The sequence below is a fragment of the Eutrigla gurnardus genome (assembly GCF_963514095.1).
Source record: "Eutrigla gurnardus genome assembly, chromosome: 7".
Taxonomy (NCBI): domain Eukaryota; kingdom Metazoa; phylum Chordata; class Actinopteri; order Perciformes; family Triglidae; genus Eutrigla; species Eutrigla gurnardus.
The window spans coordinates 1,482,910-1,501,761 of record NC_139921.1 but is presented as its reverse complement, the minus strand read 5'-3'; the positions used below and the strand labels follow the sequence as shown (position 1 = coordinate 1,501,761).

The 18,852-nt window shown below is 47.9% G+C and overlaps 2 protein-coding genes across 4 annotated transcripts; one reads left to right on the top strand and one right to left on the bottom strand.

Annotated features, from left to right (window-relative positions):
* Positions 1-14: 14 nt before the first annotated feature.
* On the bottom strand, positions 15-9,196 carry metap1 (methionyl aminopeptidase 1). 2 transcript variants are annotated; one of them, XM_084013793.1, is made up of 11 exons: positions 8,988-9,196; positions 7,944-8,001; positions 7,652-7,753; positions 7,312-7,372; positions 5,107-5,198; positions 4,945-5,028; positions 4,724-4,862; positions 2,996-3,127; positions 1,750-1,893; positions 1,563-1,628; positions 15-1,378 (listed from the first exon to the last, which is right to left on the bottom strand). In XM_084013793.1, exons 1-11 carry the CDS (start codon positions 9,179-9,181, stop codon positions 1,212-1,214), a joined length of 1,239 nt encoding a protein of 412 aa, XP_083869919.1. In that variant the 5' UTR covers positions 9,182-9,196; the 3' UTR covers positions 15-1,211. The 2 variants fall into 2 exon arrangements, with proteins under 2 accessions (XP_083869919.1, XP_083869918.1); XM_084013792.1 differs by having other exon boundaries at positions 7,652-7,758; positions 7,950-8,001; positions 8,988-9,161.
* A 68-nt stretch (positions 9,197-9,264) lies between these two features.
* Positions 9,265-17,042, top strand: eif4eb (eukaryotic translation initiation factor 4eb). Of its 2 annotated transcripts, none has more exons than XM_084013802.1 (7): positions 9,265-9,305; positions 11,489-11,592; positions 12,781-12,876; positions 12,958-13,021; positions 14,477-14,590; positions 15,692-15,831; positions 15,906-17,042. In XM_084013802.1, the coding sequence occupies exons 1-7, from the start codon at positions 9,288-9,290 to the stop codon at positions 16,018-16,020; spliced, it is 651 nt and encodes a 216-aa protein (XP_083869928.1). In that variant the 5' UTR covers positions 9,265-9,287; the 3' UTR covers positions 16,021-17,042. The 2 variants fall into 2 exon arrangements, with proteins under 2 accessions (XP_083869928.1, XP_083869927.1); XM_084013801.1 differs by having other exon boundaries at positions 9,282-9,317.
* The last annotated feature ends 1,810 nt before the right edge of the window (positions 17,043-18,852 follow it).

The following is an 18,852-nucleotide window of genomic DNA, read 5'->3' as shown; positions in this document are numbered from 1 at the left end:
CACACACACACAGCTACAGAAGAGTCATTTATTACTCCGTTAGAAGAAATACAAAGATGGCAGAGGAACGTGATCACATGAGTCTTCTGAAAGTAGAAAGAATGGGGGAGATGATCCACACGTCAAGGCTCACGTTGCTACACCGGGCCGATCCTCGGAGACGCCCTGCGGAGCTCCTCGAAGCAGGACTAACGAGCCCAGCAGCCGGAACCACGTCACTCTCATGCTGGAGGGGTCTGTGGTGACGTGACTGGTCTCCTAGCAACCGTGGCTCCGGCTGCCGGACTAATAATAGCCACGTTGAGGACGTGACGAGCTAAGAGTGCTTCTCTTGGACGTCACCAGGCCATAACTTCTAAATGATGGTTTCTCTTTCGAAAGCAGACATCTGTGCAGCGTGTTCCTGATGAATACAACGCTGAGGTCACAGCCAGGAGAGGATAGCTTAGCATTAGCCTAGCAGCTCATCCCGTTTGGAAACTGTGAAAACAAGTGTAAACATTGTAAATTGTGGGGGTTTTTTTTAGGAGTTATGTGCTGGATTATTTCCTCACACAGGGTGCTGGTCCAAGAGCCCAGGCTAGCTGCTTCCTCCCGCTCCCAGTCTTTATGCTAAGCTAAGCTACATATTGAAGGGACATACATGAGTCCTGATCTTTTCATCCAACTCTGTAAGACTGAGAGGATTTCCTAAAACATCAAACCTTTCATCACGTCTCTAAACGACAACCTGCTGTTATTTCCTCTCATAAAGTTTGGAGTTGCTTGTTGTCCCCCCCCCCCCCCCCCCGTCTCTGGTGTTGCTGATGCCTTCCAGTCCGTCTCCGTGAGGCTCAGATGATGTCTGGTTTAAGTTTAGAGAGAAAAGAAGCAAAGCGCGGTGGACTAGTGGGCGTTGCCCTGAGCACCACACAGCACAGACAACAGCTAGCCACGCTAAGACACACGACCCGGAGGTCAGAGGTCAGGACAAGCCCATGTCACGTCCAACCACGAAGCAAAAACCAGATCTACGTTCCTTCACTAATAAAGCCATCCACGTGTAATATAAGACACATTCAAGTACTTCCATTTAATTTGAGGAACCGATATTTAATTCATAGAACAATGAGTGAGTGAGTGTGTGTGTGTGTGTGTGTGTGTGTGTGGCCCAGAGGTGCTGGGTGTCCGTGTCTGGAAAGTCCAGTCCCGTGGTGCGTTCAAGTCCAAGCCTACATTTGGTTGAGGAAATGAGCGCGGCCGTTGTCCTCCAGGCGGCGGGTGAGGATCTCACAGCCGGTCTCCGTCACCAGCAGTGTGTGTTCGAACTGGGCCGAGCGCTTCCCATCCCGGGTCACCGCCGTCCAGCCGTCGGGCCACGTCTCGTCCTGCCAGCCACCTGACACACACACAGACAGACACACACATTAACAGACTTCTAGATACAAGACTCAAGACAGCTGAGAGTGTTCGAGGTTAAGGTTGTGATGACCTCGTTTAACCCCTCCCGAGTGTGACGACCCCTCCTCAGGGTTCCTCCACCTTCTCCAAAGTCACAGTCTTCCCATTATTCAGACACTCACCTTCACATATCATGGGCTCGATGGTAAACACATGGCCGGGCTTCATCACTCCCACCGCTTTGTTTTCTGGGGAATGAAGGAACGAAGAAATCAACGTGTTGTACAGACGCAGCAGCAATTTCATTTCACGTCGTGCAGCAGGACGTCGTGCAGCAGGACGTCGTGCAGCAGGACCTGGGCTACTCACTGGCGTAATGTGGCACGTTGGGAGCCGTGTGGAAGAGCCGGTGGATGCCGTGGCCACAGTAGCTCCTCACCACGGAGAAGCCGCTGGCCTGAGCGTGCTTCTGGATGATGTTCCCCAGCTCTCTGTAGCGGATCCCAGGCTTCACTGTAACACAGGACAACAACCGCAGGTCACAGTGGGAATCGATGGTGATGCTAATATACGGAACAAACATGAGAGCATAGCACAGTCAGATAGCTCAGACAGCGAGATGGAATGTTCATTCTTCATCTTGGAAACAGAAAATGATGGTTTCCAAGGTCAGAAATCAACAGTCGCTCAACCCGTTCTTCACTTCTTCTGCAATTCTATTAGCTACTTGACTTTACATGTGAATACAGATATCTGACTAAACCCAACAACCATATAAGGACTTAGGACTGTACCACTACGAGCGGCTAGGCTACGAGTCGCTAGGCCACGAGTCACTAGGCTACAATTGGCTAGGCTACGAGCTGCTAGGGTAAGAATGGCTAGGCTTCGAGCCGCTAGGCTACGAGTCGCTAGGCTAAAAGTGGCTAGGCTTCGAGCCGCTAGGCTACGAGTCGCTAGGCTAAAAGTGGCCAGGCTTTGAGCCTCTAGGCTACGAGTCACTAGGCTAAAAGTGGCTAGGCTTCGAGCCGCTAGGCTACGAGTCGCTAGGCTAAAAGTGGCTAGGCTTCGAGCCGCTAGGCTACGAGTCGCTAGGCTAAAAGTGGCTAGGCTTCGAGCCGCTAGGCTACGAGTCACTAGGCTAAAAGTGGCTAGGCTTCGAGCCGCTAGGCTACGAGTCGCTAGGCTAAAAGTGGCTAGGCTTCGAGCCGCTAGGCTACAAGTCGCTAGGCTAAAAGTGGCCAGGCTTTGAGCCTCTAGGCCACGAGTCACTAGGCTACAAGTGGCTAGGCTTCGAGCCGCTAGGCCACGAGTCGCTAGGCTACAAGTGGCTAGGCTTCGAGCCTCTAGGCCACGAGTCGCTAGGCTACAAGTGGCTAGGCTTCGAGCCTCTAGGCCACGAGTCGCTAGGCTACAAGTGGCTAGGCTTCGAGCCTCTAGGCCACGAGTCGCTAGGCTACAAGTGGCTAGGCTTCGAGCCTCTAGGCCACGAGTCGCTAGGCTACAAGTGGCTAGGCTTTGAGCCTCTAGGCCACGAGTCGCTAGGCTACAAGTGAGCAGCTACACTGTATTCTGGACACGTCATCAGTAAGGTGAAGGAAAGTTGGATTCCTACCGGAGTCGATAGCTTGCATAAGGCATTCATACGTGGTCTGGACCAGCTTCTTGGCTTCCTCCTCCACCTCGCCGATGTAGAAGGTCTCGTTGAGGTCGCCGTGGAAACCGTTATGATAGACGGTGATGTCCACTGTGTGTGAGATGGTGAATGTGAGTACATGACATTCTAATATACCTTCTAATCACGTGAAACACAAAAGGAAGGCGACGCTGTGTGAACACAGATGATTCTAAAAACACGGATGACTCCAAAAACATGTCCAAAAGAAAAGTGCTGACGGAGCTGGAACTGCTGAGTGGGCAGACTGGGACTGTTCCCCACTTAAGGAGAAATATGGAGAGCAGCAGGTCTGACAAGCAAGAGCCCCGCTGGTAAAGGTTAATGAAACAATTTGTCTTGTCGGACCACGCAGCGAGAGATGAGTTGTGGGCCGGCGCTCCATCAGACGCTCTGAGGGGAGTGGCGGCTGGAAGACGGCGCCTTCGCACAAATATTCATAAAGAGACTAAATTTGGACAAAACTCCCGCTGACACCATTTCAGGATGCTGGTCCAACCATTCATCACGGAGGAGGGAATGTTCCCCCCGCCAGCCTCCCTTAAATAAAACATGTCCCTTCATCCAGACTTTCTGGCACTTTGGAGAATATGACGAGTCAATGTGTTTGTTGTTTCCTTTAGTTTTTAAACAGGGATGAAACGGTCAATGGGTAATACAAATGTATGCTGTAATTCTGAACATATATAAAGTAGAGCTGTCAATTCCCCTCTATTATTCTATTTGAATTTTATTCGATTTAAATATTCATATATGAGATTTTTTAACACTCAAATTCAGCCCATTATTAATATTATCTACACTTCACATTGCCAATGCCATTATCAGCAATGTGGTAGTTTTATTTCCTGTCCACTAGAGGGCGGTAGTAAAACAAGACTAATAAAGATGTTGAGTTACCAACAGGTGACCGCTTCCTTGCTCATTAAGAAAGTAAAACAACCACATTGCTGGTCTCCTGGGGACGCTGAGTCCCCGTTGCCATGGCTACGCCCTCCTCGTCTCACCGTCAGCTCTACTTTCATACTTGTTGATTTATATTCGATTCCCGAAGTTCATTCCAAGCAATCCCATATATGAGACAAACAACTGTTGTAACCCCTGTAAGGTGCAGTGAGCCGGGCAGTGAGACGGGCAGTGAGACGGGCAGTGAGCCGGGCAGTGAGATGGGCAGTGAGACGGGCAGTGAGCCGGGCAGTGAGACGGGCAGTGAGACAGGCAGTGAGACGGGCAGTAAGCCGGGCAGTGAGCCGGGCAGTGAGATGGGCAGTGAGCCGAGCAGTGAGCCGAGCAGTGAGCCGAGCAGTGAGCCGGGCAGTGAGCCGAGCAGTGAGCCGGGCAGTGAGCCGGGCAGTGAGCCGAGCAGTGAGCCGGGCAGTGAGACGGGCAGTGAGACGGGCAGTGAGCCGGGCAGTGAGACGGGCAGTGAGCCGAGCAGTGAGCCGGGCAGTGAGATGGGCAGTGAGATGGGCAGTGAGCCGGGCAGTGAGACGGGCAGTGAGCCGAGCAGTGAGACGGGCAGTGAGACGGGCAGTGAGACGGGCAGTGAGATGGGCAGTGAGCCGAGCAGTGAGCCGGGCAGTGAGACGGGCAGTGAGCCAAGCAGTGAGCCGGGCAGTGAGCCGAGCAGTGAGACGGGCAGTGAGACGGGCAGTGAGACGGCCGTACCGTTCAGGATGTCTCCCTCCTGCAGCAGTCTTCTGTCGGGGATGCCGTGGCAGATGACCTCGTTGACGGATGTGCAGCAGGACTTGGGGAAGTTGTAGTAGTTGAGAGGGGAGGGGTAACAGTTCCTCGCTATGCAAGCCTGGACACATGGAGGTTACAGCAGGGTGAGTTCTGCACGCCGACACACGTATGGCGAGTGAGTGATGTCGGCGTGTTCATACCAGATGCACCGCGTGGTCGATTTCTTCCGTCGTAGCGCCCGGTTTCACCATCAAGGCTGCGATGTCCAGGACTTCCCGCGCCAGCTGCAAATACACACGCACATCAAAAACCCATCAAATGGAAAACCATCGCCACGGCAACGGCAGTCTGATCCCCCTTACCTTGCACACGACCCTCATGGCTTCAATGTCCTCCGGACAAAGGGTCTTGATCTGCGACGTCCCCTTCAGGAACTGCTCCGACTCAGAAATCCCTGTGAAGGAGACGAGGACACACAGCGTCGATACTATGGATTCCAACACCAGATTTACATCCTCCTGGCTTTGGTTCTGTTGCTCTGTTTGCTGTGTCGTTGTTCAGTCACACAGTAACAGGTGGGATTTAAAGGCCTGGCCGGTGGGTGGATGGATCTTGTGGAGCCGCCGTGTCCACCCTCATCATCCTGTGTTGTCTGACTGCTGGCGGCGGCGGCGGAGTGCGAGGTAAAAGCAACTCCGAGGAGATTTCATTCTCACTGATGAATGAACAGAAACCTCTTTAAAAAATACTAACTCACACCCGGAGCCAGAAGCCTTCCGTCTTCAGTGTGTCTACTTTCTACCATCAAGTCTGGATACAAGACTGGGTTTTAAATGATGGGATTTAACAGGAATCGGGATCTGAGATCGAGACTGAATCTGAACATAAAGGTGATCATGAATCCCTGATTTCTAACCAGCAAGGCACCTATCAAAATAACCTTTATTGTATTTTAAAAAAGGGACAATGCACACATTTGATTTGAGCTCATTTGCATATGGAGTCCCTCAGCAGAACCAGTAAAGGATCGTCTTCTTCTTAAATATAAATCCCAACATAAAGAGCAGCAGTGCTATGATGCTACGACAGCTAACCGCTAAAGCAGCAGCAGCACTACTGACACCAGCACCGTCAACTCAGAGCAACAGAGCACCGTCACTGTCGCTCAGGTGTCAGCGCCGTCACCATGGCAACACCCTGCACTACCTGCCCATGAACTATAGATTCAATTAAGTCAATACCATAATTCTTGGGACTGAAAAAAAACCACTCATGACGGTATTTAAAGACACGTTTAAAGCTCTGGGGTCATCAATAATTTGCTGATGTTTAATTTATCAGCGAGGCGACTGCTGGATGAACATGAGCAGTTGCTTAGCAACACGGACTTTGGACAGGTTTGTGTACAAGTCCGACAGAGCCCTGCTTTTGATCTGCAGAGCCGACAGTGCCAGTGCAACATTCAATTAGATCTACTCACGCTTTGGTTCGGCTGCTCAGAAGAAAAGGAAGGATGGGGGGAATCACACAGGCGTGCTCATTAAAAACGATTTCATAGCGGCGTGGCTTCCTTTTAAAGAAGCCAATAATCATTTCATATATAATTAAAGAAAACAGATACAGATTTTAGCTCAATAATACATACAAAGAAAGCCCATTAGCCTGTAACCATCGTGCCCCTGAGAAGGCCTCACAGGAGAGAATGAAAGGAGACTGTAACCATGACTACCTAGTATGGATCTATGCAGTCAGATGACACGATGCAGCGGTTGCCATGGTTGCACAATGAACGACTTTGCCCAGAGAAACAGACAGGTTGTGATAATTAACAGCAAAAGAGAACGGCGTGGGCACAACCACGGTGTGACAGCAGACGTTAACGTCTCCAACCACACTGAGCTATTATGGGCTGTCGAACCGAGCCACATAGACTCCAGTTAACATATCATAACGAGGAACATTACATACAATTCTGATGTACAGGTATACACTTATTTCCACAGTGATACTGGAGGAGCGATCCTCGTCAGCAGTATACAGCTGACATTCACCGCCGTCTGCCCGTCTACAGCCACATCAGCTCCACTGTGCACGCATGCAAAAACGTGTCCGACACATGCACGGGCGAGCGCTTTGTCTGCTGTTGCAACAACCCAGACCGGCCTTCAGCGGCCTGCAGCTCACTATGCATGGAATCTAGTCCGTCATCGGAATAATCACCTCCGATTCACTGGAGAAACATTTGTTTTTATTCTTCCCCGATATCGACCCCCATACCTGAACGTGCTTACTGGCCGACGCCCAATACAAAAGCTTTAACACATGCATATGAATCATATTAGCATACACAAATCAGTCTTTTAATATCTAGTTTGAAGGGTTTTTACATCATTTACATTTATCGGCACTACAACAAGGTACTACTGGCGGATTGCAAACACTCCTCATCACCATCATCTCAGATTATCCCGGGATGCTTTCAGGAAAGTAACATGTTGGACTCAACAGCATTGGTAATAAAATGTAAATAAAAGTCTAAAAGTGAGGAAATAAAGAAGCGTAGGTACCTCTGGGGTGATCAGCATAGTCGGGTCTTTGGATGTCACTGGGCACGGGCCTCATGGGGGTCTAGACCAGGAGCCAAGAACACCACACAAATATTCACAGAAATCCACACATGGATAAGGAAAGGCTTGAAGCTAGCCACAATCTTTAATGTTTCCTTTTACTCTCATCCGTTCCTTTTTACCCTCCATATTTCTGGTGTTTGACATCAAAACAAATATATATACACAGGTATCCGGATATGGCCCTGTATCAAAACAAGGCCATTACTACGGCCGTTAGTGGTTAGTGATCAGGAAGCACCGAGTCCACCAGGAAGGACAGGAAGTGTGCCGGACTCACCAGTGGGTAGTGAGGGTGTAGTTTCCCGGTGTAGCGGTAGCCCGGCCACGGGTCCGTGTTGATCTCCTTCTCCACACAGTTAGATTCATTCTGGTTCTTGTCCTCCTCTGAACAAAACACAGCACAAGGCATCTGAAACATCTGGCACCACTGTGTCGGGGGTCTCTGGACTAACGGACCACCACGTCTACGTCTCTAAGACCTCCTCTCGGACTGAACACGGTGAGATCTAGGGGCGTAGCGGTGCATGTAAATGTAATCAGTCCACCAGGGTACGGCTGTGATCGGTAACACTTACTTGCTTTTTTGTGCAGCAACTTGTGAAACACCCAGCTGCCTTTGAAACACTCCTGGAAACGAAAAGAGACTCTGAATGAAGATGTGCATCCACTCAGTGACAGACACATCACAGAAGAGAGACAATTACATGCATCACATATTTCCATGGGGGCTGGTCCCTGATTGGACGGTTCACAGCAGACAGACAGACAGACAGACAGACAGACAGACAGACAGACAGACAGACGGGAAATATAAAAAGAAGTCAGGTTGCACAGCCAAAACTGCAAACACAGCAAAGCTCACTGGGGTCAAATACCACGGCAGCACAAGATCAGTTAAAGAGCCACCCAACTATTTATAAAGCTTTGAACATGCACAGCTTTGCAGAAACCCTCTGGAGGGAAATGCATCACTGTGGTTTAACTGGCAGGGGAGAGTCTGACCCAAAGCTGCCCCTCCACCGGGTGACGTCCCTCAGTAAAACACTGTAGTCCCAGCAGAAGTTCAGCAGTCAGAGGAGAGCAGCTCCTCCACGTTAAAACGACAGATTTCTGACTGGGGTTTGGTCAATCATCGGGACAACAACTGCGCTGTCACGCAAACGTCAACCCTGTGGCTCCTCAACATCCGCCAGCTGTCTCACTGAAATACCCGGGTCCTGTCCCGGTACACGTGCTTTCACACCCGGAGCTAATGAGCTGCAGGCGTCTCACGGACGTTTAAACGGGGATCCACTGTAGCTAATCAGCCGGCAGCTAGCAGGCTAACCCCCCTCCTCCTCCTCCTCCTCCTCCTCCTCCTCCTCCCCTCGGCCTACAGGTAACGTTACGGGCTAAACACCAGCTACAACCCCCGACTACAGGATTCATCCTCCAGGATCCGTATATGACACAGTCGGACGCCATTCATTCACCCAACACTAGCGGTTTACAGCCACACATGTCTGCCTAGCTTGACAGCTAGCAGCCTCGTGATGACACGGGAAGAGGGCCCGCGCTGTGCGCGCGACCACAGCCGACCGTTCCGCCGTGACACGCCCGGACACGGTCGGTACCTGGGAGCAGAAGTAGGAGCCCTGGATGCCGAGCTTGATACATGTGGGGCACTGGAGCTTGGCGTCCTGGCTGCAGCCCTCTGTCTCACACTCCCTTCTAGCCTCGGTGCTCGCCATGCCTCCTTCGTCTGCGGGAGGGAGGGGTGGAGTCGCGGCGAGGCAGCAGCCGGCCAGCCACGGCACACACTGCGCATGTGCGCGCGGCGGCGGCGGCGGAGGAGGAGGGAGGTCGTCACGTGGCATCGCTCGGTCCAATCAACAGAAGCATTTTTTTTATTTTTCACAGGAGAGATTAGTAAGATGGCGACCACCGAACCGGTGAGCACTTTGGTAAAAGAACATTTCAAAACGTTTCATTTCGAGGGGGCGGTCTTCGTGCTTTAATTATAGAGCGAGTTCATATTTAAAGGTTATGTGTAACTACAAACATTAGTCTTCCGGGTTAAAGTCGACAGTTGCTGCTGTCACGCGTGCTGTTTTGAGTAGTTTAAAGTTTGTGCAGCGCTCGTGTATGGAGGTCTCCCAACTTTAAGGCTGACGTTACAGCTAACCGACGTGCCGTTCACCTCCGAGAACCGCACCGGTTTCCGTTACAAAAGTACGTACTTAGCGGTGAACTAAGGTTAACAGCTCCGCTGCGTACGATTATTCAAAACCGGCGTTATTATTGTGAACTTCCAGAAAAGTCTGCGTGTAACAACGAGCCACCAAATACAAATAGTGGATTGTTTTTGGAGCTAAAAATGTCAGCTGTCAAAATAGTTTGACAGCGCTTCCCGCTGACCTCTACGAGGCAACGTCAGCTTCCTCGGTGGCCGAGGTGAACGTTAACGCGACGAACAGCCAAAGTGGAAGATTTAAAAGTCGCGTCGTACCCAAATAAACAACATTTGGGGTCCGACATGTATGCCGAATTCAAGAGCGAGTTCAACTGTTGAGTGTCAAGTCATAGCCGACACTTTGTTCCGAGTAGGTGGCGAGCTAAGTGAACGTCAGCGGCAATCTAGAAACTGGCGGACGGAGTTCTGTGAATGGACTTTACGTGGTGTTCTTGACGTTCATCTTCAAAACACCTTTAGGGATAAAGAGAGGGGCACTGGTCACGTTACCGGGTCACGTTACCAGTAGAGTTAACGTTACTGGGTCACGTTACCAGTAGAGATAACGTCACTGGGTCACGTTACCAGTAGAGTTAACGTTACCGGGTCACGTTACCAGTAGAGATAACGTGACGTTACCAGTAGAGTTAACGTTACCGGGTCACGTTACCAGTAGAGTTAACGTCACTGGGTCACGTTACCAGTAGAGATAACGTGACGTTACCAGTAGAGTTAACGTTACTGGGTCACGTTACCAGTAGAGATAACGTCACTGGGTCACGTTACCAGTAGAGTTAACGTTACCGGGTCACGTTACCAGTAGAGATAACGTGACGTTACCAGTAGAGATAACGTCACTGGGTCACGTTACCAGTAGAGATAACGTGACGTTACCAGTAGAGATAACGTGACGTTACCAGTAGAGATAACGTTACTGGGTCACGTTACCAGTAGAGTTACCGTGACGTTACCAGTAGAGTTACCGTGACGTTACCAGTAGAGATAACGTGACGTTACCAGTAGAGATAACGTTACTGGGTCACGTTACCAGTAGAGTTACCGTGACGTTACCAGTAGAGATAACGTGACGTTACCAGTAGAGTTACCGTGACGTTACCAGTAGAGATAACGTTACTGGGTCACGTTACCAGTAGAGTTACCGTGACGTTACCAGTAGAGATAACGTGACGTTACCAGTAGAGATAACGTTACTGGGTCACGTTACCAGTAGAGTTACCGTGACGTTACCAGTAGAGATAACGTGACGTTACCAGTAGAGTTACCGTGACGTTACCAGTAGAGATAACGTGACGTTACCAGTAGAGATAACGTTACTGGGTCACGTTACCAGTAGAGATAACGTGACGTTACCAGTAGAGTTACCGTGACGTTACCAGTAGAGTTACCGTGACGTTACCAGTAGAGATAACGTTACTGGGTCACGTTACCAGTAGAGATAACGTGACGTTACCAGTAGAGATAACTTGACGTTACCAGTAGAGTTACCGTGACGTTACCAGTAGAGTTACCGTGACGTTACCAGTAGAGATAACGTTACTGGGTCACGTTACCAGTAGAGATAACGTGACGTTACCAGTAGAGTTACCGTGACGTTACCAGTAGAGTTACCGTCAGAGATGTGAAGCAGATGTTCATACTGGCTTTCATCAGTGGTCGCTGACGTCACTTTTTTTTCTTTCTTTTACAATACAAATGTATTTTGATTATAATCTCAGTTTAATCAGCTGCATCAGTTGGCCTCTTTCTAACTGTCGAGATCAGACGCCATGCTTCCGTTATGATAATAGAATATAATAATTACCACACTAGAAACTGGTCTCTGGTCCTGGTAATAGAGACCCTTATGTGTAACTCGTCTCCTTACCCGACTGCTCTTGTTAGGAAACCAACCCAAGTCGATCCCAGCCGGAGGAAGATGGAGCTGAGGAGACCGGCCTGGAGGTTGTGAACCCAGAGTCCTACATAAAACACCCCCTCCAGAACAGGTTAGGCCTGCTATTGTGAATACATCATTAGACATCGGCTGTTAAAGTTAATGCATGCATTAGAACACATGAAAGCATCAGTCTGCTTGAGTCGTGCAGAACTACAACCCAAATAGTTTAAATAGTCGTGTTTTAACCCACTATATCAGGACCTTGTAAATGTGAGGATATATAGAGTTATTTTCATTTTCAGCATTTACCTTTACATAACTGTTAACAGATGTGTTTTTATGACAACTTTATTGAACTCAGTGACGGATAATAAATCAAAATACTGATCCAGTATATTTTCCTCAGTTTCGTATAATTGTAAATGGAGAACTGAACTTTAAAGGTGTCACCATGGGGGGTTTTAAATTGGTCATGGGGATTCAAAGAATAATTGATTAATCAGAGACATTTTTGATGGATAAATTGGTAATTAAAGTAATGGTTGTAGTTGTAACGATGCTGTAATAATCGCTTTGGTTTACCTGTTGACTAGAGGAGGTTTTGATCGACAAGCATCTATTTAATTTGTTATAATATAAAAATAATATTTAAATTCCACAGGGAGGTTTACGTCCAAAAGGTCAAATAGAAAAAAAACAAGTAAACGTTCTGATTGATCATTAAAATCAGCACATTATATCAAACATCCAACAATCCAATAAATCATACGAGCACAGGCCAAACAACGTGAACCTATAAGCATTCATCCATGATCCTTGATCTACTTATGTATTGTACGAGTTCCCAGCATGCATCAGAACCGTCCTGTAGGGCCAGAGAAGGGAATATGTGAGTCAGATGATGGGGTAGAATTAAACACTCAGATACTTTACCAGACAAGTTGCCACATACTATCGCCTCTAGACTGCTGTGTTGACATTTATTTGCTCGTCGGACGTTTTGTTCCCAGTCGAGGGAGTTAAATATGCGTCGGCCCGTTTAAGAACACGACCCAAACGCACTAAACGAGCTGCTTTAACGGCTTTCCTTCACAACAGTGTCAGCAGCCACAGTCGTCTTCATTAAGACTTTCAGACAGACGACGGATTCAGCCCTGAACACGGCGTTCACACTTAATTGGCTTCCATGTGCGTCCACGCGCCGCTCGTTTGAGCTCAACGACTTCTGCTTTCTCTTGTTTACTCCGTGTTTGTTGCATTTATGCAAATCCCCCTCTTTTGTGTTTCCACCCAACAGATGGTCCCTGTGGTTCTTCAAGAACGACAAGAGCAAAACATGGCAGGCCAACCTGCAACTCATTTCTAAGTTTGACACGGTTGAAGATTTCTGGGCGTAAGATAAATCCCTCCCAGTGATCCTGTTGTGTGCTCGCTGCATGGTGCTGCGCTGTTAACGCTGCGTTTTTCATCTCAGGCTCTACAACCACATCCAGCTGTCGAGCAACCTCATGTCCGGCTGTGACTACTCCCTCTTCAAGGTACGCTCCATTTACTCACATTCATCTCCTCATGTTCCCGTCAGTGTATGCATTCATGATCGTTATGACTATAATAGCATCGGTGCTCCCACTCATGGACTTATAACTAATACCTGTAGCGTTCAGAGCTTCGGAGCATCATTCATAACATTGTTAATAATAACTTGGGTGTGATAGTCCAACTCTCTCTCTCTCTCTCTCTCTCTCTCTCAAACACACACACACACACACACACACACACACACACACACACACACCCTCTTTATCTCAGTCCAAAAGTCAAAATGAGTCAAAAAAGGACAGAATTCACAACCTGACGTTATCTTGCTACGATGGACGGAGATATCCAATCAATGAATCGATCGTTCACCTACTAACACTGGAAACTCTCTGTACCCGTCGGTCCGGTGAAGCTGCTGGCGGACCCTGAGACGGGGTCTTTAGTGGACTAAGCGAAGGCCTGATCCCTCACAGGGGGCAGCTGGTGATACATTCAAGTACAAGGAGGAAAAGTCACCTTTGGCTCAGTTTCATTTAAAGCAGCAGCGACTGTGACTGGAGGTCCGACAGGAGGTCTGGACCAGCTCTCGTGGTCTGACCCTCCATTAATTTAAATGTGACCATGAACTGATCTCAGTCATCACACCGCATGTATCCATGTATTTATGTATTTATCTAATTACTGGATTCTGTATGTTTTTATCGGTGGTTCCCAGACTTCTTCTGCTGTCGATAAAATCAATCAAGAAGAAAATATGAGCAATGTATTGAAGAAACTTGCTAGTGGTTCTAATTCCTTGTCATTCAGAGACCAAGAACATGTGCATACATATGCAAATGGTGTGTGTGTGTGTGTGTGTGTGTGTGTGTGTGTGTGTGTGTGTGTGTGTGTGTGTCTAAGCCCCGCCCCTCGGTGAAACAGACAGACCAAGAGACGCTGGCTGAAGCGGTGGGCCGTTAATTACACTAAAACACAGTAGAGACTCGACAACGTGTTTGTCTTCTTCTCTTACGGGTTAGGCGCGGTGACAAATAAATAAAATAGAAAAGCAGAACTCGAGTAGGACTGCAATCTAATCCTCCTGTTTCCAAAACGTTAGCAGGATCACCTGTGGTGCAAACTTACCAGAGAAATGATATTCCCAGCACTTTAGTAACACCTGGACATTTAAACTTCTACACCTGACAGATAATAACACTCTTAAGTCCCGATCATATGGTGCAGCTGTTTAACAGTATAGGATGAACATGTCCTACATCTTCTTCTTCATAGGAAACAACACATTATTTATGCTTACATCAGCTAGTACGCATCAATAACATGACATCATCAATCAGTCTGCCACACAAGGTGATGAGCTCATCGCCCATGGAGCTGTGGTGTTTAGAGCTGCAGATCTAAAGAGTGTGTGGAGGTTTGGGGATGCCTGTTGACTGTTTGAACCTCTGCTGCAGGACGGCATCGAACCCATGTGGGAGGACGAGAAGAACAAGCGCGGCGGCCGCTGGCTGATCACACTCAACAAGCAGCAGAGGAGACTAGACCTGGACCGCTTCTGGCTGGAGACCGTAGGTTTGGCTGTAGCTGCTGTCCTGTTCTGAGCGATGCTGTGACTCTTTCCTGTGAAACGGGTGATGATGTCCGTTCAGACCTGATTGTGATTGTCTTCATGAAATGCATGCTGGACTGATGATGAGGTCACCACACGGTCAAATGAGAGTCGGCTTGCCTGCTGCTCAGCCTGCAGTCCACACAGTGTTGTGGTGAAGCCTTCCTGCTGCTGGAAAGGTCACTGACAGCGATACAGACATCCAGCAAGCAATACTTCACTTAGCCGACAGCACTGACTTCACCCTCAGTGCTGCAGCTGCCGTTCCTCTCTCTCACTGCAGGTTTACCTAGAAAAACATCTCAACTCCTCAAAAACAGTCTGGAAACGTTGTTTCAGTCCATGATTCCTCCCCTTTACTAATACCAACTGGTATTGTATTTGATATCGTGGAAAGCCTGATTAGTCACCTTTACAACGAGGCCCAACTGATAAGGATCATGCATTCATGGAATGAGCAACACAGCTAAACGTGTGGTAGTGGCCCAAACAAATGTATCAAGGGGAGGAATAACCGACCGAAACAACGTTTCCAAACGTTTTTTGAGGAGTTTACTTTATGATGGTTGTGGGCAGTTAGAAAGGAACTGAAGCTGTGAGACAGTGTTGCCCTGCTGGTCCAACACCTGTACGGAGGTCTGCCCACTGGAATAATAATGGAGAATTCAACGCGTCCAGAGGCAAAGTGCTGCGCCGCTATCTGGTTCATACCTCATCTGGCCACCAGTGGCAGCACTGAGCACTCGGCTGCTGGTCGGTCGGCAAGACGTTTTACATTTGTTTGTGTTGATAGAAGTCAGCAGAATGCCTCACCCCGGGGACCATCCTGACTTGAATTAGATATAAATGTACAAGGGCCAAACAAGAAATATTCATATAATATTTCTGAAATGTCTTGTCTTTGTTACAAGTACAAGTAACACTGTTACTGTAAAAGGCCGAATGACAGCACCTCTCCTGTTAAAACAATGCAAACCCTGGAAACGTTGTTGTGAATCTGCTGCAGCCGAGAGAATGAGTCGTCTCCTCCATGAGAGGTTTTATCTCTGTTCCTCCCCAGCTGCTGTGTCTGGTCGGCGAGGCCTTTGACAGCTACGGCGAGGACGTCTGCGGCGCCGTGGTCAACATCCGCACCAAAGGGGATAAAATCGCCGTGTGGACGGGCGACTTTGAGAACCGGGAAGCTGTGACACACATAGGGTGAGGAGAGGCGCCTCTCAGTACGTCTCATTCATGAAGGCAGCTGACTGACGCCCTGGTTTCCATGTCAACAGGAGGGTTTACAAGGAGCGCCTGGGCCTCCCCATGAAGATGACCATCGGCTACCAGTCCCACGCAGACACCGCCACCAAGAGCGGCTCGACCACCAAGAACAAATTTGTGGTTTGAGAGAACGCCCGCTGTGCCTTTTCTTCTTCTGTCTTATTTGTTTGTTGGTTCATATGTTTACTTTGCTGCAAAGACTCTGAAAGGAGAACTAAACGATCCCAGATACGACGTGCCAAATGTTTCCATAACCTCCCGAGACCCGAATCATGAAATAAACCTCCAACAATGAGAGGTAATAATAATAATCACAATAATAATAATACAAGTGGAGGGAGTAGGAGTGCTGCATACTTTACTAAAGTCGGGGAAATCTGAGACGCAAAAAAAAGAAATGTAAACTTTTACTACAGCTGCGTTGTTTTGCTGTAGTCCTTTTAATTTATTATTAATTTACCTGCATATGATTAGATTGTTAGACTTTGTTTTATGCTTTTTATTTGCCTTGTATTGCACGTAATCAACCTTTTAAAAGTATTTCACGACTCACTTTCGAGTGTTAATATAATTAAAACATTGTTTTTTTGCAATTATTAGTTTGTTACAGTGTGTCATGCTTTTATGCAGGCTGTAAGAAACAGGAAGTCCCAGAAACAGGAAGTCCCGCCTCGCCTTCACATTCACCGTTTGCCTTAAAAACGTGCCAAGCTGCACCGCGTCGTCCCTTAAAATGTCAGAACTTTGAGAGAAAAGGTTACTTTGGGCAACGTGGCGCCGCGTCTCAGTGCATCGCCACCTTTAAAGACGTCACCTCGGCACAAGCATCGGCATCCTGTAACCACGGCGACGTGCTTCCGGATCTGATGGAGTGACTGCTGAGGCTTCATCAGGTCGGCGTTGACGCGGCGGCATGCTTGTGGTCGTGACCTTTAAAGGCCGGCTGATCTATCACGTGTAATCCGCCACCAGCATGCACTCAAATGCTAAAGACGCCGGTGATTAAAATGTCCTTTTGTAGAGTCGACGTCAAGCGAAAAGGAAAACGTGAGCATCGCAGAGCTGTGACTTGTTGAAGACATGAAGCGTGTTTGAATAAAATGCCACAACATTTCAGTTTGAATTAAATAAATGACATTTTTAAGATACTTTGATGTCTGAGCTGCTCTGTCGGTAACCATAACGTTACAGTTTATCTGAAGTGTCAATATGAGACGTGACCTCAGAACGCTCTCTCTGCGTCTCGTCCTTGTCTGTTCATGCAGGATGGCATGAACGTGTCCATCCAGGTCATCATCATTACAGCTGATCTTAATACAGCAGCCGTCCAGTGAAGCTCTGTTCACACTTCAAACTGCTCTCACTTCAGAGGCTGTAGTTTGTGTCCATGTTGAATATAACTGGGCCAAATATTTAATCACATATAAACTGTGATCATTGACGTACAAAATACAATGATTCTAATGATCCTGTTTGTTGTTTGTGAGGTTACGACATCGTGCTTATCAGGAAATCTGTTTTGCAACATAAATGAATCCAGGTCAGTCCACATGATGCTTTTACTGGAAACAGTTTTGATTTAATAACGTATCATGAAACAAAAGACCCCGGTGTGTGCAGACAGACACTTTACTAAAGGTGCAGACAGACAGGTAGACACCAGGCCACACAGACACTTTACTAAACGTGCAGACAGACACTTTACTAAACGTGCAGACAGACAGGTAGACACCAGGCCACACAGACACTTTACTAAACGTGCAGACAGACAGCTAGACACCAGGCCACACAGACACTTTACTAAACGTGCAGACAGACAGGTGGACACCAGGCCACACAGACACTTTACTAAAGGTGCAGACAGACACTTTACTAAACGTGCAGACAGACACTTTACTAAACGTGCAGACAGACACTTTACTAAACGTGCAGACAGACAGGTGGACACCAGGCCACACACACACTTTACTCAACGTGCAGACAGACACTTTACTCAACGTGCAGACAGACACTTTACTCAACGTGCAGACAGACACTTTACTAAACGTGCAGACAGACGGGTAGACACCAGGCCACAGACACTTTTCTTAATGTGCAGACAGACGGGTAGACAGCAGGCCACACAGACACTTTTCTAAACGTGCAGACAGACACTTTACTAAATGTGCAGACAGACACTTTACTAAACGTGCAGACAGACACTTTACTAAACGTGCAGACAGACACTTTACTAAACGTGCAGACAGACGGGTAGACACCAGGCCACACAGACACTTTTCTAAACGTGCAGACAGACACTTTACTAAATGTGCAGACAGACACTTTACTAAACGTGCAGACAGACACTTTACTAAACGTGCAGACAGACACTTTACTAAACGTGCAGACAGACGGGTAGACACCAGGCCACACAGACACTTTTCTAAACGTGCAGACAGACACTTTACTAAATGTGCAGACAGACACTTTACTAAACGTGCAGACAGACACTTTACTAAATGTGCAGACAGACACTTTACTAAACGTGCAGACAGACACTTTACTAAACGTGCAGACAGACACTTTACTAAACGTGCAGACAGACACTTTACTAAATGTGCAGACAGACACTTTACTAAACGTGCAGACAGACACTTTACTAAATGTGCAGACAGACACTTTACTAAATGTGCAGACAGACACTTTACTAAACGTGCAGACAGACACTTTACTAAATGTGCAGACAGACACTTTACTAAACGTGCAGACAGACACTTTACTAAACGTGCAGACAGACACTTTACTAAATGTGCAGACAGACACTTTACTAAACGTGCAGACAGACACTTTACTAAACGTGCAGACAGACACTTTACTAAATGTGCAGACAGACACTTTACTAAACGTGCAGACAGACACTTTACTAAACGTGCAGACAGACACTTTACTAAACGTGCAGACAGACACTTTACTAAATGT